We start from the raw sequence: 25,545 nt of genomic DNA, 5'->3' as shown, positions 1-25,545 counted from the left end.
GGTCCTGAAGGACAAAGACGTCCTTTACACAAGAGCGAATTGTCTTATCGCACGTAACAAACATCTTCAAGTATAACTTAAGGCAATATATGGAAAAAAAAATCCTAATTTATCAAAATTAGAATAGAAAATGTGGCCTTGTTGCCAACAGCAACCAATCAGAGCTCATGTTTAAATTCCAAAATTAATTTTGGTTGTGATTGGTTGCCGTAGGTATTTTGATAAATGAGGCCTAGACATCACTCAGTTAAAGAAGCAGTCCCTTTGTTATTGCCCCCTACCCTTGTTTGTACATTGGCGAGTCAGTGGGGTGTTGTAACAGTGTTATTCATCCAATTTATTGCCCCGCGTTGCCCCATGTGACCCTCTTCTGAGCGGATCAAGGTCACCGACCTAGAACTCGGGTTCTCAATTCATTCTTCTTTCCATAGGTTCCATAGGAATACATTGAAAGCCTGAGTTCTGGTTCAGTGAATAAAACCGTGACCGCCATCAGCTCAGAAGCAATCACATGGGGCAGCACTGGGCAATATATCTGCTGAATAACACAACTAGTAAGTTTAATTTTTACACCACCCCACTGAAATGGGGGAGGGGAATAAAAAAAATGGACTGCTACCCTAAAGTGCAAATTGTATGTTGTTTCCCCTGAGAATAAAGCATCTTATACACATAGGGTTAATAGAGACAAGGCAAGATAACAGGGAATGAAAGACAATTAGATCGTGAGCCCTACTTGAGACAGTACGCGGTGACAAGGTCTGTAAAGCTCCGTGGAATATGTTGGTGATAGGAGTATAAAAAACAGATACCAATAGATCTAACCCATTCTAAAATTCTGAGTTTTGGGTCCTCCGCTAAAGGTCCTCATCCCTTGGCCAGTAGTTACAAAGGGAGTCTCTCTGGAGGACCTGACCTGTCCTGCATTACACAACCTATTGATTAGAGTGGACACCGTGTAATGACTTATTTCCCCTGCGGAGGCGCTGCAGGGAAATTATACACTTACTGCCAAGTTTCTGAAGACTGGAGATCCCAGCTTTGATTTATGGTTATGGGACCCTTAGAACAAGAAGGGAGAACCTTTCTAAAGGTACTTTTAACAATCATTGATATTTTATGATCAATTTCTCAGGAAATTTACAAAAATGCTTCCCCATAATCTCTACCATTCCGGGAACCCCTATACATTGTTAATAAGTTAAGTTTAGGAACTCCTTAGCGCGTCTTTTCTCTTCCTTGTAAGAAGATTTTTACAGAGGTTTGTTGGTATCATTTAAGGTTTGCAGTCTCTGAACCCTCTGTGCAAGACGGAGACGTTTTCTGTGGTGTAGTCTCCATTTTGACGCCACGTAATGGGCCACACGGAGCACCAGAAAGAGCCCAAAAGTGTCCAATAGCCTACCAATAACTACAAGTGTCCTGAACTGCTTCTAAGACTGATGACCCGATCCATTCGCATCTTCACATTTTTCCGATTTGACTTCGCTGCCATTTTGGGCCACCTTTTCGTCGCTGCTTACTGCATCGTAGTCGTGTTTTTTCAGAGTCGCAGCGTCCTTCATCTCCACATCCTTCTTCTGGTCAGCTTTTTCTAATTCTGCCTCTTTCCTTAGCATACGGTAGTTGTAAAAGTTCCCGACGAAAAGGAAGATGCCAGAAAAGACCATGATAGCCCCGCAGAACAAGAACATGTACTTGTAGTCACCAAAGGTATCGACAATGGCGCCTGTAAAGGATAAAAACATGCAAAAAATTAGGACTGTGCAACATAAAATCTGTCCATATCAATTTTTGAAGATCACACGTGAAGTCTGTCTACCTGGATAACCAAAGACCAAATCTACGTAAAACATATCAGAAAATTTTCACTAATATAATAAATCGGAGGACAAGAGGGGGTGCAGAAGTGTAAAAAAACACTCACGTACCCTCCCTCATTTCCCCTGGACTCTTCTACAGAATTTGGTCTGCCTCCCTGGGCCTCCTCTGGCCTTTTCTAGGAGATCGGTGACTTTGGATTACCTCTAAGACCTGTGTTTGGGCGTCAATAGTCATGGGTTGGTGTCAATGTCATGTTGAGTCAAAGGTTGATGTTGTCCCCAATGTCTATGATTGGGCCTCAGTGGTGACTCTTGGCTTCTCATGTCATAGAATAGGCTGGACGTTGGAGATAGATTGGGTGAGTGTGGCCGCAGAATCCAGAACAGGTGAGGGAAGGTATGAGGTTTTTGGGTTTGTTTTTCTCTACACCTCCCATTGGACTTTGACTATTATACTCTGTGGTCTGAAGAGACCTCCAATTATAATATTGACTTGCTGGTTGCAAGCCTAAAACATTTGGAGTTGGATAAACATGATGTTTTTGGTAAATTTATAACTAACCAGTCTTGCTAAATACAGATTTCCTCATTTCTAGTAATAAAAATTGGCATGTCACTGCATGAAGACTGAGTGGTAACCCTTAAAGCCTTTGGTCAAGGGTATACCTTGGGATACTCTCCATAGGGTACACCTTGGGATACTCTTCATATCACGTATGGACCTACCATCGGAGACACATGGGAACAGTACAGAAATATATATTTTATTAAAAAAAATTTTACTAAAATGAAAATTTTAAGAAAATTACCTCCAATTGGTGGTCCCAGGAGTAGGGGGACACATTCTACAATGGTGACCAGTCCAACAGCGCTTGAAAATCGTTTTACCCCGACAAGATCCATAAGAGTTTCAAAGAGTAGGGAACACACCATGCCAAACCCTAAGCCGAAGAAGACGGAGTACACAACAAGACCAACATAGCCTGTAGCCAGAGGACACATGAGGTGGCATAAACCATTAAATATCACGGAAAAACTGAAAAAGTATTGGACTCTGGGTCGGATCCATTTCGTGTTGGCGATCATTCCCGTGGCCGGTCTGGCAATCATATCAACAATGGCAAGTACAGACAACAAGAAGGCTGCAGAATACTCATCGACGCCAAGGTGCTTTCCGTAAGGAGCCAAAAAGACTATAGGCGCATAGAAGGCGATAAACATCAAGACGTTTCCTATGAGGTAGATCAAGAAGCCTCTGTGCTTAAACAAGCTCAAGTCCAAGACCTTATTGAACCTTGCCAGACAACTTTCTTTCTCTTTCTTCTCGGGTGTGTCAATGTTTTTGGGTTCTGTTAGACTTATGCCCGCTTTCTCTGGGTCCTTGTCTTCGATTGGCTTGTTCTTGTCCTTTTTGGTTTTAGACACGAGTCCGATTGGTCGAAAGAGAGCACCGGCAACGCAGCAGTTAAGCAGTAGGGACCCCAAAATAAGGAAGCTTCCTCTCCAACCATACTTGTCGAAGAGAAACTGGTTTAGTGGAGCGAGTGTGGAGAGGATAACCGGACTCCCTGCCATGGCCAGGCCATTAGCCATTGGACGTTTTTTCAGAAAATATTTTCCTACCACAATAACGGACGGCTGGAGGTTCATCGAGAAACCAAACCCTGAAATAAAAGGAAGGTCACGATGGATTAATAGAGTAAGAAACAATGGGACCCCTGCAACACATTGGAATACTAGAATGACTCCACTAAAGGAGGGCACGGGCAATATCAGTTTCCGATTTCAATTTTTCACATTTTTTTATATACTTTTTTCATAATTTTAGCTATTGTATATTATTTTCTAGACAATGTGAAGACCTCTTCTGATGAAATACATATACCGTAATAAAGAACCTGGTAAGTGGTGATGCATATGATGCATATACTGTGTCCCATGAACTCATTTGCGGGAAGGAGTTGGTGATGTAAAGGGCAGTGTCTGCAGAATAGGGACAGGACTTGCACACAAAAAATAAGCTACAAACTGGTGGTTCACACTTTGCACACTGCAATCCTCTATCTCCTGGGCTAGAAATATTGGCAAGTATAGAACAATACAATCCACGCAGTGTCAGCCCCATCACCATTTATAATGAATAACATCGTTTAGCATTGATTAGATTTAATCAGCTACAATCATTACAGGTTAATGAATATATTACAACAGATTATGATGAGCGCACATAAACACATAACACTGGAATAATCAGCACTTAAGTATACATTGTATATACATCAGTTATTCGGGACTGCTGCCACTGGGCCCAGGACTACTACACAGTGTACAGAGTCAGAAGATGGATCTGTACACTGTATAGGGGGCGAGCTGTAATATTACTCTTGAAGGGAGCAGAGCTGTAGTAATGCCACAAGGCCACTACACAACGTCCAGAGAAGAGCTGAATGAACCTCGTGAGATTTGTCTCGTGAATATTTGTGAGGTTCCCCCACAATTTTCGGTTCAGTCTAAACGAGAAGTGCTATTATTATATTCTGGGGTCTATTCAGACACCGAGGGGAGGTGCAGACAAAAGAAAAAGCGCTAATACTCCCCTTTCTTCCCCTCCAGACTTCTATCCAGCATGTGGCCTTCACCCATCGGCTCTTGTTGCCTCTTCTGGTGTCTTCTCTAACGTCAAGGGCCTTGGATTTACTGCTGAAGCCTGGAGGCCCCAGCAGTCACATGGGGTGTATTAACATCGTGAGACTGGGCGGGTTCACACCTGTGCCCGGTCTCCGTCTTCCGCCTGAGAAACTGGACAGGAGACGGAAACCCCTCAGTCAGTTTTCAAATCCATTCACTTGAATGGGTTTGCAAAGTGTCCGCCTGTGAGCGTCTTGGGCCTCTGTGCGGCGAAACCGTTTTTTTTTAACCCGGACACAAAGTCGGACATGCAGGACTTTGTGTCCGGTTAAGAAAAACAGTTTCGTCGCAAAGAGGCAGAAGACGCTCACGGGCGCACACTGACTGCCGGGTTTCCGTCTCCTGTCCAGTTTCTTAGGCAGAAGGCGGTAACTGGGCGCATGTGTGAACCCGCCATAAGTGAGATGATGTCAGCACACCCATATGACCCTGGCGTGAGTCAAATCAAAGAAGCTGCAAGAGCCATGGGTGAAGACTAGGAGCAAGGAAAGAAGACTAGGGGCCGAGGAGAGGAGAAGAAAGGTGAGCATCGGTGTTTATTTGGTCTGCACATCCCATGGGCTTACATTTATCATACAGACCCCACAATATAATAATGATTCATGACTAGGGAACCCCACAAATTTCAGTTTCGGCCAAATTTTTGGAAACTTCATAACGAGCCCAACTCATTACGAACCAGTTTGCTCATCTCCAGTCTAGTGTATAGTGTCGGGCCCAAACAGCTATTGGGTGTTGGCCCTCCATTGATCAGATATTGATGAACTATCCTAAAGTTAAGCCATCAAAAAAGTTCTATACTATGGTGTTGTAGTCAATAAAAAAAAGCTTTTCAAACACTTTGAGGATCTTCTATAAAAACAAAAAATATACATAATGAAAACTAGGCATTAATATATTTTGGGTGACACTCAAAGAATTTATGAAATGTAACAAGTTATGCAAATTTAGGTGGAATGCCAAACACTAGGTTGAATGCCAACTACCCATTTAGGTAATAATCAATTATAGCTCCTTATTATCTCATCATTAAATTTCCACTGACACAAATCTAATTTATTATCCTCCCGTTCTCCGGCATTAATGAGGATGTGATCGCTTTGCTCTCCGCATTCCTCTTGCTGACTTGTCATTAAAATGAGTTTTAGTCACTAACAAAATCCTCGCTGTAAATTAGACTCCAAAATCCTTTCCTTCCAGTTACCCGTAGAGGTAGGTCCTTCGGGACCAAAATAATTAAATGTTGGTACGGTAGAAATGGACTCCATTAATTTAAAGTGTGCAAAAACATTTACATTCGTCTGCCGACCCCGTCCTCCGGGTTTTCTCATAGGCTTTGGTTTTTTCGGAAAATGGTTTTTAAGGGACAGTAATTGCATTAGGGAATTCAAGGATTACAAGACATGGCCGCTTTCTTCTTCTAAGGAAGTGACTTCAAGTCCATTGGTCACAAGGCAATGTCACATACTGGATGAGACTGATCTCCAGCATGGCCGTGCGAAAAACTGATACGATGTCACTTCCTAATGTGGAAGAGGAAGTCGGCCATGTTTTCCATTTCCAAGACTAAATATTGATAGTCTGTCCCTATAATAGTTCATTCATCAGATCGGTGGGGGTCTGACACCCGACACACCCTAATCACTTGTTTAGGGTAAGTTCATACGGGGTTTTTTGGATCGGAAGGAGGGAGTGTCTTCAGGTCTAACCGCGAGGGGACTCGGCCTGAAGAATGAGCATCTCGCTTTTTTTTTTCCCCAGGAGCCAGAAGAAACGACTCCCGGAAAAAAAGACCTGAGCGGCTCCCATTGATTTCAATGGGAGCCGTCTTTTTGGTCAGGGTTTTGAGGCAGATACGGCCTCAAAACCCTGACCAAAAAACTCCGAGTGAACTTACCCTTATAGAGACCAAAGGGTGTGGACGAGAACTGTGGCCTCTTTGTTACTTACCAAGCACAGCGCCATACTTTGTTTAGTGGTTGTGCTTGGTATTACAGCTCAGCCCCATTCATTTGCAGGATCAGACTACACAGGGGTTTATTTGTAGTCTCCAACAAATACGACTACTAGAGTTGAGCGATCGGGATCGGAAAAGATCGGTGATCGAGCAAAATTCACAGTCGGGATCGGCTGGAAAATGATCGGAAATCGGATTTTGAAATCCCAAGATCAGCTCAATCCCAAAAGTGACTTTTCCCATAGAGAAGCATTGACTAGGGTTGAGCGATCGGGATAGGGAAAGATCCGGATCGCTGATTGAGCAAATTTCACGATCGGAAATTGGATTCTAAATCGATCCTGAAATCTCAAGATCGACTCAACCCTAACAACTACATAACAGCTCTATATACACAATAAAAAGAGTTTTATTAATGAAGTCTATTTGCTAAACCGCTGCAGATTTAGATTAGTTGCAAAAGTGCTGAACATCTTTATATAAGGCAGCGTGAAAACATGTAGATGAGGCAAAAGCATGGCGGGAGTCATTGCATGTACAGGATAAATGGGCAAATGGTCATCTACTAAACCAAGGCTGCATTTGGAATGATAATGTTATAATTTACACAATATATATATATCTAATTCAGAATTTATCCCTGTATTTTAGGCCGACATCAACTCTACAGACACCAGTCTAAGACGCCTGACAGTGGAGTCTATAAATTTTATAGGGCGGTAATAGATTTCGCAAATTGTCTCCATTTCTCCTTAATATTGCATTCATACATTTACAAGAAAAACAGCCCTGACCCTGGAGCTGTAATATTTATGGCCTCCCATTAACCTCGCCAATGTATTAATGGAATATTCATTTTTTTTAAAGACCCATTTTGTCATCTGTTAATGTTACATGACATTTCGTCTAATGAGGATATAACCTCGGCCACCTCTCCCTTATCATAAGAACGCGCTTCACAAATCAAAACATTGATCCTCCTGTCAGAATCCCGGCAACAAATCCATACGTTAAGAGATTGTGTTAAGTAAATTAGGATATAATGCTTCATTACCTGCTATGACACCCACACATATATACAGCTGTATAATACTGGTGCTGAACGTGGCTAAAATCATCCCAATTCCACTCAGGAGGCCACCGAATATCACCACCGGTCTGCTGCCATATTTATTGACCAGAATGCTGCTGACAGGACCTGAAAGACAAAGAAACAGGATAACAATGGAAGTTAACAATAGCAATATTACAAGGGCTCCGAACATCCCGTCTGAGAGCCTTCCCGTCCACATGGTGTAGCCTGCGCCGCGATAGTGAAGCGGACATAGCGAATCACTAGACGCCGAGGCTGGATACTTTGCGCTAGGCCACATTGCCACCCCGCGGACCAGCCAATAAAAACCCAACGGCCCTGTCCTGGTCCGCGGACTGGTGGTTTGGGATCCCTGCCCTACAAGACTTTGTTAAAGTTCTAGACACTAACATCTTCCAAGTTTGAAATTATGGTGTGAAGACAAGCATCAAGGTTCTCCCAAACCCCTCATTTACAGAGGAGGACGACTCAGAGGTGCTAATCTTCGGAAGGGGGTGATTAAAAAGGAGTATTCCGGTCAAAAGAAGTTACCCCCTATCCTGTAAATAAGGGTAACTTGGTGATCCGTAGGGGTCTGTCCACGAGTTTAAATGGACACATTTTTTGGAAATGTGCACTCTGCTACATTCATTTCAATGGGACCACTAAGAGCGCAATGAGGGGTGGGATGATTCCTGATGCAGCAAGCTACCTCCAAGCCAGACCTGGTTCACATCTGCATTTGGTATCCCATTCGGAGAGTCTGCTTAGGGACCCCCTTGAACGGAATACCGAACGCATTAAAAAGTGGTTCGCTAAGAAACTACACAGACCCCATAGACTATAATGGGATCCATGCGTTTTCCGCACAGTGTTTGCACGAATCATGTGGAGAGAAAAGTGGTGTTTGCAGTACTTTTCTCTCCACATGACACCGCACTGAAAACACACAGACCCCATTATCGTCTATGGTGTCCATGTGGTTTCTTAGCTAACTTCTTTTTAAGGAGTTGGGAATTTCATTTGGGGGGCCCCTAAGCGGACTCTCCGAACGGAATACCGAACGCAGATGTGAACCAGGCCTCAGAATTTTTTTTCTGGTCTATGACCTGAGACAAGGATGGGGATGGATACCCCACAGAACAATGCACAGACCATGATTTTCTAGGGGTTTTTTTTCCATTATTTGGATGGAAGTGTTGGACAGGAACCAAGACAACAAAGATTTGTTGCCACCATTAAAGTGGCAAGATGTCTGGAAGAGCAATTGGTTGGGTCCCAGCTTTGAAGCCCCTTCATTAGGTCCCAGCACTAAGACGTCGTCTAATGGCCCCCCAAGATACACAAAAAGACATACACAGTTTCAGTGGAACCGGATGATTATCCGAGGTTTATGGAGTTGTCGACACATGATGTTAGGGGAAGGAAGGATTGGACATGTTGAATTTTAACATGCCTGATCCATTATTCTAGCAGGAGAAGGCGTATGGCCATCTCTTTAGGATGTCAGAAGGTGTATGACCACTCCTCCAGGACGTCAGACAACACCTTAAAGTGGGCTTTCAACCCCTATATTAAAATATCCTATTCCGAATTACTAGATGGGGGTACATTATACAGAACCACCATCAAATAGCTTGAGGAAGAAGTGACTAGAAAGGGTCTGTCTCTCTGGAGGACCCACTATGTCCATGCATTACAAAGACAGCCCTATGATTTCGATGGGCATCATGTAATACTTTATTTCTCCTATGGTGGCGCTGCAGGGAAATTGAACACTTCCTCCATAGAATAACACAATCGTTGGGGATCTCAGTAGTGGGACGGTCAGTGATCAGTTTATTTTTAAGGAATAAAAGACTTTCTAAAGCATTTTCCCATCCTAGATGACAACAAAAACTTACAATGTGAAATATTACAAATCCGTAAATTATAAGGTGCAGTTTTTCTCATAGATGCAAGAAAAGTCCAGGAGAATTTACAGAAAAAAAATAAAAATCTAATAAAGTAGAAGGGTTTGCAGATAGTCCTTACATGCTCCGGCGATAGGAGCCGAGCATCATTACCCCTAGAACAAATGACTTCTCCGCCGAGCGTTCGGCAATTTGTACTGGGAGTGCCAGACTACGGCGGGCAAAAAAAAAAATGGCCAGTCAGGGGCTCAAACAAATAGGGCACAATTTAATAATATATATAAGGAATTTCCGTGCCAAGGTGAAACTGCTCTAAGTAATGGGGCAGAATGGCTTCAGAGAGCGGAGAAGAGACAAAGCAAGATGAAGATAATATCACAAGCATTATGCTGCAAATTGTAAATCATCCCGCATCTCTAGCTAGTGCACTAAATCTGAACACAACCCGAGGAAGCCATTACGGTTACCAAACAACGCGATCATACATTCTCCATAACAAGGAGCCCTGCGCTGCCTAGTAAACCAGAAATCCTGCTTACTCACCTAGAATGGAAAAATAAAACAAGGAGGACTTGGCTTAAAATGGAAAATTTCCTACAAGAAGAGTAAACGTTGAAGTGGAGACACTTAAAGGGGAAGTCTATTGTTATAGAATCCTGCATTAAAGGGACCGTCAATAGAATTTTCATTACTCGACCAGAGTGACGATCATATACAAAGAGTGTCTCTTGTGTTGGAGGACCTGTCCTGTCCAACATTACACAGACAAGCCATTAAATATGAATGAGCACTGTGTAATGCCCAATTTCCCCTGGGGTGGCGCTGCAGGGAAACTAAACGCTTACTGTCAGGTTTTCCTACAAATCAAAGCAGATTGCTGTGGATACCAGAAAGGGGATGGGTTGTTTCTGGCTTATTGTCAAAAAATGCTTCTAAATGGTAGGAACCGCCCCTTTAAGAGCATTCTGAGTTACTGGAAGGCATCTTCTGTTTGAGATGTCTCTGTATTAGGCAGAATAGACAGTGGTGACAAGGAGCAAGATTTACTTAGGAGGATCCTGTTCATTTCTTGAATGGGATTTGTGTAATTCTAAATTTGTCCTGTGGAGGCAGTGCAGAGAAAATTAATACTTACTGCTAGAACTCTTCTAGGCTTAGCATTAATTTTAACGGAGTTAGTATTCAGACAGACATCAAAAATTATCATATCAACTTGACCTTTGGCACTTGCAATACCACTTTTCACCACAAATCTAACAGTGGCAATGTTCTCCATAGGCAACCATGCAACAGCGCCACCATGGGCGCAATTATGAGTCATACATATAAAACATAATGCCAAACTGACAAGCGGTGGCTGACATGGAGTGACTGTATAATGAATTACAATGAGAGTGCTCAGTAACTTAGCGACTGGTGCAAAGAAACCAGGACATAAGCGGTCACGAGGTACATATCAGTTTAGTCAGGCAACAGTCAGATCCCGTCACGCACTTAGTAAACAATTACTCATATTCTTTGGAAAATGTGGCATTGATCAGGCGGTATTACATTTGTAGATTTCACTTGCTTTTTATAGATTTCTCATTTGGTTTCTCTTATTTGTATAGCGCCAACATATTCAGCAGCGCATTACAGATTTCTCAGTCCCATACGGGGCTGACAACTGTTCTGGTTTACATATATAGCCCAATGGACCGTTTTAAGAGGTGGGCATCTGATGTGCGTGTCCCTTGACCCATGAGCGTTCCCACAACTCCCAAAGCTGTACCCATGTGTCCATATTCCGTCCGGCCATAGGGGGTGTCCTACCCCCTCCCGCAAAACTCAGCCCTACACTTCACATAGACACGCACAGTTAATTTTAAAGGAACAAGACATACGGCTGTCAGACTAATGCGTGACAAATTAGATGTAATGAGAAAGTTCTTCTCTGTTTTCACGAACTTGAACATTGGCAAAGTTCACAAGGTGAAGAGCGAAAAATTCTTCAGACGCCAATGCCAGATTCATTGCCAACATGTCCCGATGTGACACTCTCCAGAAAGTTCAAAGTCAGGGCTGCGTCACACTGTGTACAGGGACACCCTCCAACGGGTAACACCCACTTGCCAGTTTGTTCATAAATTTGTAGGAGGAATAACAGAGGAACAATGCAGAGATATAATCCAAAATTCTTGTTTCATGGAGAAGTAGACACTCAAAGATAAATCAGGAGAGGGGGAAAATCCTTGTAAATGGGGTTTTCTAGGACTGTAAGGTTAATAGTAGATCTTTAGGATGGATTACTAATATCAGATCAGTGACGATCCGACACCTTGACTCAGCATTGATCAGTGGCAGTGATTTGTTCCGGCTAACTGTACAGCCCCGCCTGACATGTATGCATACCTCCCAACCGTCCCGATTTCCATGGGACATTCACGACTCCGATGACGTGTCCCGCAGTCCCAGTTGGAGGGAGGTATGTCCCCATTTCAACTCAGATCTGCGTCCAGAGGACGCAGATCTGAGTTGAAAACATACACGGCTGAAACAGGTCAGCTGCTTGCTTTGCCGCTGAACGCCACCTACTGGCTTGTAGACGCGATGTGATGACGTCACATCGCGTCTACAACTGTGCGCCAGTGAGAGAGAGAGGCGTGCAGAGTGCAGCGGGGGAACGTGGAGACGGTAAGTGTAATGTGGAGGTGGAACGTGAAACTGGGGGCAGATGAAGGAGAGGACGGCATGACACTGGGGGCAGAGATGGGGGGACATGAATCTGGGGGCAGAGATGTGGGGACATGAAACTGGGGGCAGAGATGGAGAGGACATGAATCTGGGGGCAGAGATGGGGGGACATGAATCTGGGGGCAGAGATGTGGGGACATGAAACTGGGGGCAGAGATGGAGAGGACATGAATCTGGGGGCAGAGATGGAGGGGGGACATGAATCTGGGGGCAGAGATGGAGGGGGGACATGAATCTGGGGGCAGAGATGGAGGGGACATGAATCTGGGGCAGAGATGGAGAGGACATGAATCTGGGGGCAGAGATGGAGGGGACATGAATCTGGGGGCAGAGATGGAGAGGACATGAATCTGGGGGCAGAGATGGAGGAACATGTTTCTGGGGGCAGATGAAGGGTGTATATGAAACTGGGGGAGAAATAGAGAGGGGACATATAATTTACGGGTGACTGTAGGAGGATTATACTGTGTGCGGGCACATGAAAAACTAATGAGAATGGGCGGAGTCAACACAAAAGTGGGCGGGACTAAATTTGCTGCAGCGCGCTACGGGAGGTATGTATATGACTAGTCTGACAACTTCCCCGCGTCAGCACGGACAGGTTGTCAGACACAGCTTGGACAAAGTTATTAAAATATTCTAATATCAAGGCTGCCTTTGCTGCCCATAGCAACCAATCACAGCGCAGCTTTCATTTTGTATTCAGCTCCGGAGACATATAAGCTGCGCTGTGATTGGATGCTATGGACAATAACACAGTTTTGCTTCCCAACCATTTTCGTAAATCTGCGGTTCCCGCTCCTCTTCCCTCTACAGACTTCTTGTCCTATTAGCGTTCAATAACAATTCTGCATATTTTTTTAATCCACGGTTGCTCTTCGCGCTTTCAGGGTCACATTCGCGGTTGTTTTGTCTTCTTGGCCTTTGACGCCGAATCCTTCACTATGTAATAGCTTTATTTGACAGTGCAAAGGTCGGATAATTCATTCGGTGCTGAATTGGCAGCCCGGGCGGATTTAATGATCAGATTAATTCTATCGGAGCGTTAACCTTTTACCTCTCGTAAAGCGTCTGTTTGCTTCTTCTCCGCTCGGCCATGTGTCATTCGCGCAGACTGGAGATCACATCCATTAGGACTTAATAGAATCGTACTTATCTTGTTTACTGAGCCGCATAATTATCAGGAGTTCATAGCGGGAGCCGCGGTCACGAGCAGAACACAAGTGTCGCTACGCAAAAAGACGGGTTTTTTGCAGCTAATAACCGCGACACGCGGTTTAGACGTACCGCGCCATTTAATCACTCGACCCTTCTTTCTTTATCATATCCGCATAATTATTCGTAGGAATAACACGTCACGTATCGTTGGCCGCGCTCATTACGGATTTCACACTTTATAAATCCTATTTTAATTCCCGCAATGATGGAATCGGCGTCTTCTTAATATTACGTAATGTGAGGCCGGGGCCCATGTAGTTACAGTCCGTACAAATGGCGAATCTCATCCGCACATGGCAAGAAAATATGCACGACGAAATCGCTGCGATTTCCAAAACGGTTGCGGTCTTGGAAACCGTAGCATGTCAATTATACGTACGGAAACGGCAGCTCCCAATAGGTAAAATTGATGCAGAAAGGCGCTGAGGGCGATGCGTCGCCACCTAAATGGCTTTTCCCAGACTCAATTGATGATCTATACTTAGGACCAGTAGTGGTCCGACACTCGGGACCGCCACGGATCAGCAGTTTAAAGCAGCGGCGGCACTCCCTTCACTTCACAGGAAGTCACATGGATCTGATCATATCTCAGTCCCATTCGAGTAAATAAGGGAAAACTGCAATACCAAGCATAGCCACTATACAATATATGGCGCTGTGCTTGGGAAGTTTCCTTTGCTCCAGTTTTGCTAAATCTCCACCATACAAGAATATGATGTCTGGCACTCCTATGTAGGACAGTGATAAAGAAAGATGACATATTATAACCTGGGATTGGGGCTGTAATCTAGTGATAACCTTTTGGCCACAGGCAGTAAATGATCACGGTCTTGGCAGATGGTTTTCTATGACTCAGTGAAGACTTATGCAACTGTCCAGCGACATCCAAACCCATGCTATAGTCATAGTCTTAAAGGGGTCGTGTGACATAAGCAGGGAAACTGACTTTTGCAATGTGACCTGCCAATGGCTAAAAGATTTGCTACGCCCATTCACTTTGCAGGGAGGTATCAGTGGCCTTCACCCCAAGATCATGCCGAATTTTCAGCTGGTAGAAAAACAAGAACCTGAAATAAATGGGAGGCATCATTTTTGAAGAGGAATCAGTCGCATAATCCGCCATTCAACTCCACCTGCATGAATAAGGATGCAATACTAGTTGCAACCTATAGACAAGAGTGGCGCTGTTTACAGAAATAAAAAGTAGACCCCATAACCCCCTTAAGAGAGTGTCTAGCTCCTTGATAACGTCAGTATTCCAGTTATGCAACAAATCCCTAGTTTATTGCTGTGAATATGTTTTGCCGCTGATATGCTTATGGCAGCAGTAATACAATAATCCCCGATTATGAAATTCATGCATAACCTCGGAGCGCGTAGTGACAGAATTCTACATAATAAAACGATTGTACTATCCCGACCTTCAGGGACACAAACTGCACAAGGGGATCTCCAAGGTGAATAACTACAACGGAGCTCCCCTTTAAGGGTTAAGGTGAGCATGCACATTAGATTTAGGACTTGGAAGGGCGTTGCAGGGGACAGGGGCCAGGGTGTCATGGAGGTGGCGTGGGCCCTATTACAGCGGGTAAGCATATTGTGGGTCCGGGGTGAGTTTCCCCCTTTGATACCCCACACAATATAATGTTCCCAGGTCCCAAACAATGTAATGCCCGCACATAGGGTAACACCGCCAGGTCGCACACACAATATAATGGTCCCCAGTTCCCCCATTGAATAATGTTCCCGGGTCTCAAACAATGTAATGCCCGCACATAGGGTAACACCGCCAGGTCGCACACACAATATAATGGCCCCCAGTTCCCCCATTGTATAATCGCCCCCAGTCCCTGACTGTAGACGTCCCTGGCCCATCTTGATTCAGACTTATATAGTCACATATAGATCTCCCGTGCCCGGCCCATAGATAGGGAGTTGATTATACAGAATGCCACATGCCGGGGCAGATTAATACCCCCCGGTATATTGGATTAGTCGTGTTATTTAATCACTCGCTGTTGTTCACCGGACATAATAATTAATACCACACTTTAAACCTTCAATCTACATAATAAGTCAGCACATTCCCGCTGCGTCTCCTGAGCCAGTGATTAGGACAACAGAGCCGGAACATCGCTGACGTCCTCCATGATGTTTCACATAACCAGACATGCTGCATTTATATACATAGACTGCGACAAGTCGTCGGCTGTGTGAGCTCAGCCATGTCAGGAATGGATCGCATCTGTTCAGTTCTATGTTTGTTTCCATTCACTGATGGTTGGCAGAGATCTTGGACTAAACAGTATCTCAGAATGTTGCAGAATTTTACCTTTTAACCCCTTGCTGACACTGACCAGCACAACACCTGAATGCGGATGGAGGAGAGCTGGGACCTGGTAACAATAAGAGCGGACACTGGTAGTGATAGAGGTGTTCATTGGGTGCGGTAGTGTCTGGGAGTGATAGGTGGGGACAATTCTCAGTACTCACCGCTCCTAGGACTCCCCAACTCTACTGTGCCCTGGCATCACTCCGACGTAGGCGCTAGTACCAGAGAATCCTGATGTGTGGGACCTGCAGAGCACCATGTAGTGTGGAAGCTCCAGAGACTTGGGGGCATTATACTGTGTGGGATCTGGGGACATAATTTGGGTTGAACGATCAGGATCGGGAAAGATCGGATCCCGATCGGTGATCGAGCAAATTTCACGATCACGATCGGCTGGAAAGTGATCGGAAATCGGATTTTAAAATCGATACTGAAATCTCAAGATCAGCTCAACCCTAGACATAATACTATATAGGGGTGTCTGCGGCAGCCACAAGAAAAGGGGCGTGGGGGCCAACGGGCCAAGGATGGGGGGTTTGCGGACGAAGTCGCGGGTACAGCTTGTAATACTATATAGGGGTGTGTAGGGGACACTATAGTGTTGTAGGGGACTCCTACCATGATACGTATCCCCTCCAACCAGAATACATGCCTCACTATGATAACCCCTGAGCCCACCTCTAGAAGATTCTGCGTACGCCCCTCAGCACAAGTCACTATGATATGACAGTCATTTTTGTCATAATGCCTACACATGCACTGTCACCATGACATATGTAATGTACGGGCTTGTTTTAAAGGACTAATGTGATTTTTGTCATGTGACCACCCACCTCCGGGACACACCTGATACCCAGATATACCATATAACCATATCTACCATATAACCATATCTACCATATAACCATATCTGTTGCCCACAAAAAAACATTTCAATAAAGTGTCGATAAAGGGCATTACCCCTGATCTTTACTTAGGGCAGTGCACACAGGACTATGGTGGGGCGCCACGTTTGCACCCTGTTGAATTTGCTTCTGCTACTTCTGCCAATCTGATAACACTCCCTCCGCGCCCTGCAGCTGGATGGCATCCTCTACTATTGGTCTGCATAATATTTGCTCAGGATACATGTATAATAAAGGTAGTACAAGACCAAACACAGATATTTCTAGGTCTGACTATCAATATGTCCTATAAAACCAGAGCAATAGCATGTGCACTGGTGCTCCATCCAAAGTCTATGTGCATTGTTGCTCCAGAAAGAGTGAATGGAGCAGAAGTGTACATGTGCAACCCTCACTCCATTTAAAGGAGGGATTTGTCACCCCTGTATCCATTGAGGATCTCAGAAGCAGGGCCTGCAATTATGACAAGTTGGCTATCTCCAGCCACCACTAGAGGGAGCTTCCTGTATACTGGTTTATACATGAATCAGTATGCAGTAAACCTCTACACTCCCTCTAGTGGCAACTTTAGGTAGTTACAAATTTATACCTATGTAGAGGATTTAGAGCTCTGTATCAGAAGAGCGGAGCTCCAACTGTTATTAAGATTAATTAGGAAATTAATCACGACAGTATTTGGAACCTAAAAATGGTGGAGATGATGAAAGGCGGAGATTTACTTTAAGTAAGCTAAGACTATGGCTTCCCATCTGGATAAGGTTTGCATTCCTAGTATGCAGCGATAATTAGCTTGTAATTATTAATAATTAATTGATGTTATATAAATTCCTTGTTTCTCACAATTCACAATTACTGTTGATGGAGAAGTTCCAGCCGGCGCGGCGTTACTTCAGCCGCTAGAATGTTAATCAGCAGCTGCCATTGTAGGTAGGAGCGCAGCTGGAAGTAATTGTGGATATAGAGGAGGTTAATCCACTTATAGGAATTACCGCAGTCACATATTGAAAAAGTCTCCAGACTTGCAGAAAAACTTATTTCACGCAGTGAATTTTGACTGATCTCTGCAAATTATTTTTATTAAAGGGGACCTTCACCTTAAACGCACATTCTGGAACCCTTTCCAATCTCTAAGTGGGATCAGCTGACCAACGTAAATTCTGTACCCCAAAAGGATTTGTCCGGGACTACGATACTGATTTCTACACTGTCTTCACTACTTACTAAGTACAGCGCCGTACCTTGTATAGTGGTTGTGTTGGGTATTGCAGCTTAGCCCCATTTCATTGAATAGGACTAAGCGGCAGCATGGTCATGTGACCAATGGATATACTGTAACTTCCCTGGCCTGAGAGGATAAAGTGAAGCTGAATATCATCATCCTGGACAACCCCTTAAAGTTTTACAGGCTTCTTGGAAATATTTTAGGCAAATACATTTTTCTCCTGAACGAACTAAATTATCTCTCTAGCGCCTCCTACAGGTAAAGCAAGAGATTAGAAGGGAGAACTGGGCTAAGAATAGACAGTCACATTGATCACAATGCCAAAGATGGCACTGAAGGGGTCTTCATTGCAGGTGATGTAAGGTAATGCAGTTACCATGCCGCTCACAAGTTGGCACAATGGATTTTTGCAGCCACTGTGATCGTATCCGGACAAACGCACAATTCGCAACGTAAGTCCATTCAGCTTATTGGCTGCCATGAAGACACTGCTGCACTGGAATCTAGAGTGTATGTCGTGGCTGGCAAGAGTACCCGTGTCGCCCGAGCCTAAAGCTTGCCATTCCTTAAAGGTGTATCCTGCAATGGTGCTGAAAATGTGGAATAAAGGTGGTGCAGGACAGGTATATATAGTGGGTGCAGGTATATATAGTAGGTGCAGGTATATATAACAGGCGCAGGTATACATAGTAGGCGCAGGTATATATAGCAGGTGCAGGTATATATAGCAGGTGCAGGTATATATAGCAGGCGCAGGTATATATAGCAGGCGCAGGTATATATAGCAGGCGCAGGTATATATAGCAGGCGCAGGTATATATAGCAGACGCAGATATATATATATATATATATATATATATATATATATAGCAGTTGCAGGTATATATAGCAGGTGCAGGTATATATAGCAGGTACAGGTATATATAGCAGACGCAGGTATATATAGTAGGCCCAGGTATATATAGTAGGCGCAGGTATATATAGCAGGTACACGTGTATATATATATATCTCAGGTGCAGGTATATATATATATATATATAGCAGGTACAGGTATATGGACGCATCATAACTGTCTGATATTGGAATACCCTTTAAACAGCAGAAAACTCACTGACAGAGTATATAATATATCAATATAACAGTCAAACAATGTTGTGCAAAGATCTCGGTTTGCAGCTAGATTAGAGATTTCAGTAAACCATTCAATCCCGAATTAAGAGAGTTCAAAGGTTAATCTTATTGAAGAATTAAAAAAACAACATTAAGAGAAAATCTGCTGCACGGTGCAATAAGTGTCACATCACAGCAACAGAAGGAGAGCGGCAGAAAGATGCAAAGTCGCCGCTGCCATTCCTCCTCCATGAAAAGGCGTTAATCCATATTATAAAGGGATAGGGCAGATTGAAGGCTATGCCATCACTTTATGATGAGAGGGGATCTGACTTCTGTTGGGGTCAGACATCAAGCACCGCCATCCGCAGCTATGGCAAATACACAGTGTACAGAGCCAGAGGTAGACAGCGCCATTCACTGTGCAGTGGTCGAGTAAGGTAATGCAGTTCAGCTCCCAGTCATTTGAATAAAGCTGTATACCTCTATAACAGCCGACTGGTTGGGGGGGGGTCACGTGTTGGACCTCCACCAATGTGATATTGATGATCCATCAATAGGTTAGGTCATCAATATCAAAATATTTGAAAACCCCTTGAAAGCAGAATTGGGACCCATGCTGCCTGCTATCTAAAGATGGTGGGTGGTCATTAGAGACTAACCTTAACAACCCCAGGGAGAGATGGTGGTAATCCAGATTTGGTTGGCTAATATGGCTCGGAAACATACAGTGATGGGTTAAAGTTTGTGAACCCTTATTTTGGGGAGGGTAATGATGTTTTTGGTTACAAATGGAGTCTGGCGTTGGCTTGGCAAAGTCCACACACTTTAGAGATGGGTTTGTAACCTTCTCCAGCCTGAGGAGCATCCACAACTCTTCTTCTGAGGTCCTCAAATCTCCTTTGTCCCTTCCTTTCTTCATCTACATTTAGGACTTATGTAAAAATCTGAAGTATTTTAGGTCAAATTTATGCAGAAACAGAAAATTCTAAAGGGTTCACAAACTTTTAAGCACCACTTTAACTTTTATTATCTCCTTGAGTCTATATTTACCACCAAACACGTCTTGAAAGTGTACAAAGTGACACTTCCCAATGCCGTAGCCCCCAGGTACGATGCAAAGTGATCTAGTTTCGGTTCACAGTGCTGTATGCGGACCGAGAAGCCGGAATGTGTAACCTAAGAAGGTGGAAATTTTTCTTTGAAGCACGCAGGTAAAAAGCAACAGAGGCAAAAATATACAAGGTCACAATTACGGGGCTGTCAGGGCACGCTGGGAATTATAGTATTGCAACAGCTGGAGACCAACAGTGCAGTGTGCTAAGGTTGAGTTCACACAGTTCAACAACCAACCAGATTCCAACGGATAATTCTCAAACATCTTCAAAAAAAGGAAGCGTTCTACTTAGTTGCCATGGGAAGCCACACCACTTTTCGAAAATGCTCCCCCGTGTGTTATTTCAGTTTGCTCCCAATAGTAGAAGAATAGTTGCCAACGATTACAATTTTTGTAGGACTGTCCGGCAAATCAGGTCACAAAGGGGGTGGGGTCTATGCAAATTTACTCAAAATGGGAATTTCTGCACATTTGGGGGAATTCAGGGGGCAGATCATTGTTGGTAGGTATGTAGTAGGGATTGTAAAAATTACATTATAAGAGGGAACTTCCATGTAAGCTATTTCTCAATATATTTTTTAAAAGTGTCTCCCTAAGTAACATAGTATCCGTCTATCTACATATCTAAAGGTCAGATCAGGAGACAGCACTCAAAAATAGCAAAAAGATGATGGGGTTTAATGTCACCCATGTAACATTTAAGTGAAAATAGATTTTGCTGCACACACTGTTTTGTGATCAAAGGAATATAGAGATTTATTTTACAATATAGTTAACGCCTTTTGACACAATGCAAAATATTGGCATAGAAAGACAGGCTAGATCAATTGGATATGACGTTTCGGTCCTTAGACCTTCATCAGACGCGATCTAGTGTGGTAGCAGGATCAGTATAAGTGTCAAGTGTGTATAAGTGTATAAGTGTCTCATGCCTTGACACTTATACTGATCCTGCTACCACACTAGATCGCGTCTGATGAAGGTCTAAGGACCGAAACGTCATATCCAATTGATCTAGCCTGTCTTTCTATGCCAATATTTTGCATTGTGTCAAAAGGCGTTAACTATATTGTAAAATAAATCTCTATATTCCTTTGATCACAAAACAGGGTGTGCAGCAAAATCTATTTTCACTAGTATATTTGGGTCGAAGGACCTTTTTTCGCTAGCACCACATATAATTTTAGAGTGTGCGGTACCATTGACTTTTTTGCTCCATGTAACATTTAAGTCAATCCCTATGAGAGCTTTATCAAGACAAGTCTTTATCTAATATCTATCTATCTATCTATCTATCTATCTATCTATCTATCTATCTATCTATCTATCTATCTGTCTGTCTAGCCGTCTATCTGTCCATCCGTCTATCTATCTATATATCTATCCAATATCTATCTATCTATCTATCTATCTAATATCTATCCGTCTATCTATCCATCCATCTATCTAATATCTATCCATCACACAGACATTCTATTGGCTATCAATGTGACCATCACTCACCTCCCGCATACATGGCAGCCAACAGTAATGAGGATATCCAGGCGATTTCACTATAAGAAGCCCCAAAAAACTCCTGGATTTCTTTATAGAAGACAGTGATTGCTTTGGAAAAGGCATAGGAGAATCCCATGGATATAAAAGCCCCTACGACCACCATCCATCCCCAGCCGCCATCAGGTGGGGTGTACCCCAAGTCTGTTCCCACTGCTGGAGCCATTATGAAATCAGGACACCGTTCTCATAGATCTGTAAGATAACAAAAAAAACAGTATTGAAATGTCTCAAATGCAAATATTAGAATATTCCGTGCCTAGTTATGGAGGATGTACGGGTCACTCATGGGTAGTCACATGTGGAAGATTTGTTCTGGTAATTTTTGCAACTTGTTTGGATAGGACTTGCAGAAATCTTTGTGCCTGTTTAGATGAATGGAACTGATTTTCATAGAAATTCTGCCACATGTGAATGTAAAATCTTTTCTACATGGGGTAAACCGCTGAAAAATTGCACAGATTTTGCACCGGTTAAAGGTAAGGCTACCCTGACTGTATCATATCTACATCAGTGAAGGTTAATCCCCCTCCGCTCCACAGACCGCCCTGTGTTCATGCTGTATTCACACTGATCCACATTAGAGCCGCTCGTCACATGTTTCCCGTAAATCCTTTAAATCAAATATAATAAGCCAGGACCCCGGGGACAGTGGTAGCTGCCGGCCCACAAAGGGGCCATTTATACTCAGGTTAGCCTCTGCCAAATACAATTACACTGAGATCTCAATCCGAGCTGCAGTACTTGAGCTGTCAAATGTTGTATTTTAAAGGGATAGGCTATCAATGGATAAAGCCAAGAAAATCCCTTTAATTTAGGTTACCATAAGGATCTATGCTGATCTAAGACCTCTATGCATATGACAGAATCAGCTGATGATTTGGGGCGAGTTTGCACTGGGTGAAACTGGGAACGACAGCCGAATAACATCTGAGGGCATTCCAGTATGCATTATAATGGGGGGTTTGGATTTATTCCATTTTGATGGGCGAGTACTGTTCGGATCAGCCGATCCGAACAGCACGCACGCATTGAAATGAATGGAAGCACCTGGTACTTCCGCTTTGACGCTGGCCGGCTGCTTAACCCCCCGCGTGCCGGCTACGTCCAGTACTCGCTCATCTGAGATCCATGTCATGGATTGGAAGCCCCCAAAGAGGTGAATGCTTCACGCAATGCAATCGGATATCATATGGCGAAAACTTGGCTCCACATCAGATGCACTGAGTCATTTCCATGGGGACTTAGGCCAGGTTCGGGGATTCCATTCCTCATGCGGAGAAAAAAACGCATTTTTCGTGTGGAAACCAAATGGACCCCATTATAATCTATGGGGTCCAAGGGTTTCCTAAGGTAACCGCTTTTTTATGCGGATTAGTTGTCCGTTTCAGGGGTCCCCAAGCCGACCCCCCAAATGGAAACCCATGCACAGATGTGAACCAGCATAGAACCTTATAGTAACCTAAATTAAAGTCTGTATCAATGGATAACCTGATGCAACAGGGTGCCTGTAGGACAACTATCCTGTAGCGTTCAGTTGCCATGGATTTACTCATACAAAAAAATACAGAGCAAAAATAGGAGACAGTCTTCATTTGACTGCGTCCTAATAGAAATTTGACAAACATTTAAAGGAATTGTCCTACTTAAATTAAAATTTCTCTTGGTGGTGCAAATAGCTGAAAAAACGATATTTCCAAGTCCCCCATTCCAGGAGTGAGATCCGAGCATATGAGACGCTGGTGTAGGGATCACCGCTGATCCCAGAGACTGATTGTGTGACCGGAACAAAGACAAGAAGCCATCCATCATGGCCAGTAGCGATGACCAGGCGGCCGCTACTGGAATAGAGAAGCTGGAAATGGTAAATGTAGACCCCAAAAAAATTTTCAAGTCAGTCGTTCATTTTAATAATGACAGAACCCCACTGAAACCGGGGATAGGCCATCAGTCCTCAGCAAACTTTCTGCTTCAATTATACCTGGCGGTTCCATAGATATAATGGACATGTTGCGATTTCCAAAACTGCAATGGTTTTGGATATCGCAACATTTGCGCTGTGTGTATTTTTCTGCAATGTGTGGGTGGGATTTGCTAGAATCTCATTGACTCTGCAGGGACTGTAAAAAGCGGTGATGGCGTCCTGGATCAATGGTGCAGCACAGGAATAAAGCCAAGCCGAGGTGTCAGGGTGCGGTGACCACTTCATTCTAGCAATGGGCAGAGGTCACTGATGGTCCATCCTACCCCTATAAAGAGGTGCAGTGGTAGCAGTCTCTACTGGACCCTGTCCCTTATACAATATACCACTGTATTAAATCCAGATTTTGCAGAATTTTATATGTAAAATGACACGGCATGAACTAAATCTGTAATACAGAAGCTCCACAAGACAAGAAACGACATACTGACTGATAACACACATCAAAAATATTGAAATAATGTAATCTAACCAGAAAGACTCCCACAAAACAAATAATCTCTCCACCTCCAGAATTCTTCAAGGGAATCTGTATGTAACACATAGACATACTATAGACACAGAATACTGGATACAATGTATCAAATAGGAATAAACACACAAACAATATACATTGTATCAACCAGACTATACACACTGCAGGAAAGCAAACTAATCTAGATGTAGCAGAGCTGAATAGGTGTTATTTACTGATGCATCCTTTCTGAACTTTGCTCTGGGGTAAGAGGATGCATTTTACATGGGACTGCAGCTCTCCTACCTCTGTATTTGCTCATAACAATCCAATAGGGTTTTCTGCAGAAGTTGTCCAGTCCTCTCCTTCCATGCTATGAACCCCCACACCAGGAGATGTGGCCCCCAGTGCTGACTCTTCCTGAGCTCCACGTGTACAGAACTTCCTGCAGTGTGAAGTTCCCCAGAGCTGCACTCACTTACCCAGCACCAGGTGACGTGGAGATCTCTGCTGCTGCTGCTACTACTGCTGGTCAACTCCACTGGGGTGAAGGAAAATAATTTTAGTCCAGACCTTATCAGTATATGAAGCAGGCAGGATGCTGGGAGGAGCCCTGCACAGTCACACCATGCACAGGACAGACCTGACCCCCCTGCTCCTACCTCACCTAGAGAAAAGGGGAGGAGGGGCTGCAAAAGTTTTTTGGTAGGACAATGTAATTGGTGCAGCCAGAGATTCACTGCTGAAGAAGGTAAAGGGGCAGGCTAGATGGACCCTGATGGCTGCTGCAGAACCTCTTGGGGAAGTATTAGACTGCATGTTTATGTGGAAGCATTTGCCATATGAAGTTACATTTTATTAGAAGGCTTTCATCTTCAATCTCAAGAAGTTCTTAAAGGACCAAGTCATTGAGTAGATCAATGGAGGTTATTTATCATCTGCTCTTTTTTTGTCCATATTTTTCCACAGGTGTGTTTTTTTTTTTTTTTTTTTTTTTTTTTTATAGTGGTGCCTATGTCATTGTACCCCCTTTTAGATGTGCACAGGTTCGGTAGTTTAGATGTTCCTTAAAGAGGATCTTTCATGTCCTTGGGCACATGAGGGTTTATACACCGCTAAAAAGCCGACGGTGCGCTGAATTCAGCGCATTGTTGGCTTTCCCGTTCTGTGCCCCTGGTGAAGAGCTGTCAGTGCTGTTACCGATAGCTCTTCACTGTCAGAAGGGCAACGCCCCTCCTGACAGTAGGGTCCATAGCCCTGTACTTTCAGGGGGCATTCCTTACCACCCAGCAATGATGCTGAGGAACGCCCCCACTACTAATCTATGGACAAGTACTATCAGGTTGGGGGTGTTGCTCACTGCTCAGTGTCATGGCTGGGCGGTAAGAAACGCCCCTTGACAGTATAGCACTATGGACTGTACATTCAGGAGAGGCGTTCCCAGCTAGACTGTTAGGAACGCCCT

At 43.8% G+C, this 25,545-nt stretch overlaps 1 protein-coding gene across 1 annotated transcript; it reads right to left on the bottom strand.

Moving 5' to 3' along the window:
* Positions 1 to 985: 985 nt before the first annotated feature.
* Positions 986 to 24,599, bottom strand: LOC142218946 (monocarboxylate transporter 2-like). The gene is made up of 5 exons (XM_075287955.1): positions 24,563 to 24,599; positions 21,595 to 21,840; positions 7,523 to 7,666; positions 2,633 to 3,487; positions 986 to 1,729 (listed from the first exon to the last, which is right to left on the bottom strand). The coding sequence occupies exons 2-5, from the start codon at positions 21,809 to 21,811 to the stop codon at positions 1,434 to 1,436; spliced, it is 1,512 nt and encodes a 503-aa protein (XP_075144056.1). The 5' UTR covers positions 21,812 to 21,840; positions 24,563 to 24,599; the 3' UTR covers positions 986 to 1,433.
* Positions 24,600 to 25,545: the final 946 nt, after the last annotated feature.

Source organism: Leptodactylus fuscus, chromosome 9 (genome assembly GCF_031893055.1).
Source record: "Leptodactylus fuscus isolate aLepFus1 chromosome 9, aLepFus1.hap2, whole genome shotgun sequence".
Lineage (NCBI taxonomy): Eukaryota > Metazoa > Chordata > Amphibia > Anura > Leptodactylidae > Leptodactylus > Leptodactylus fuscus.
This window is presented reverse-complemented; position numbering and strand designations above follow the sequence as displayed.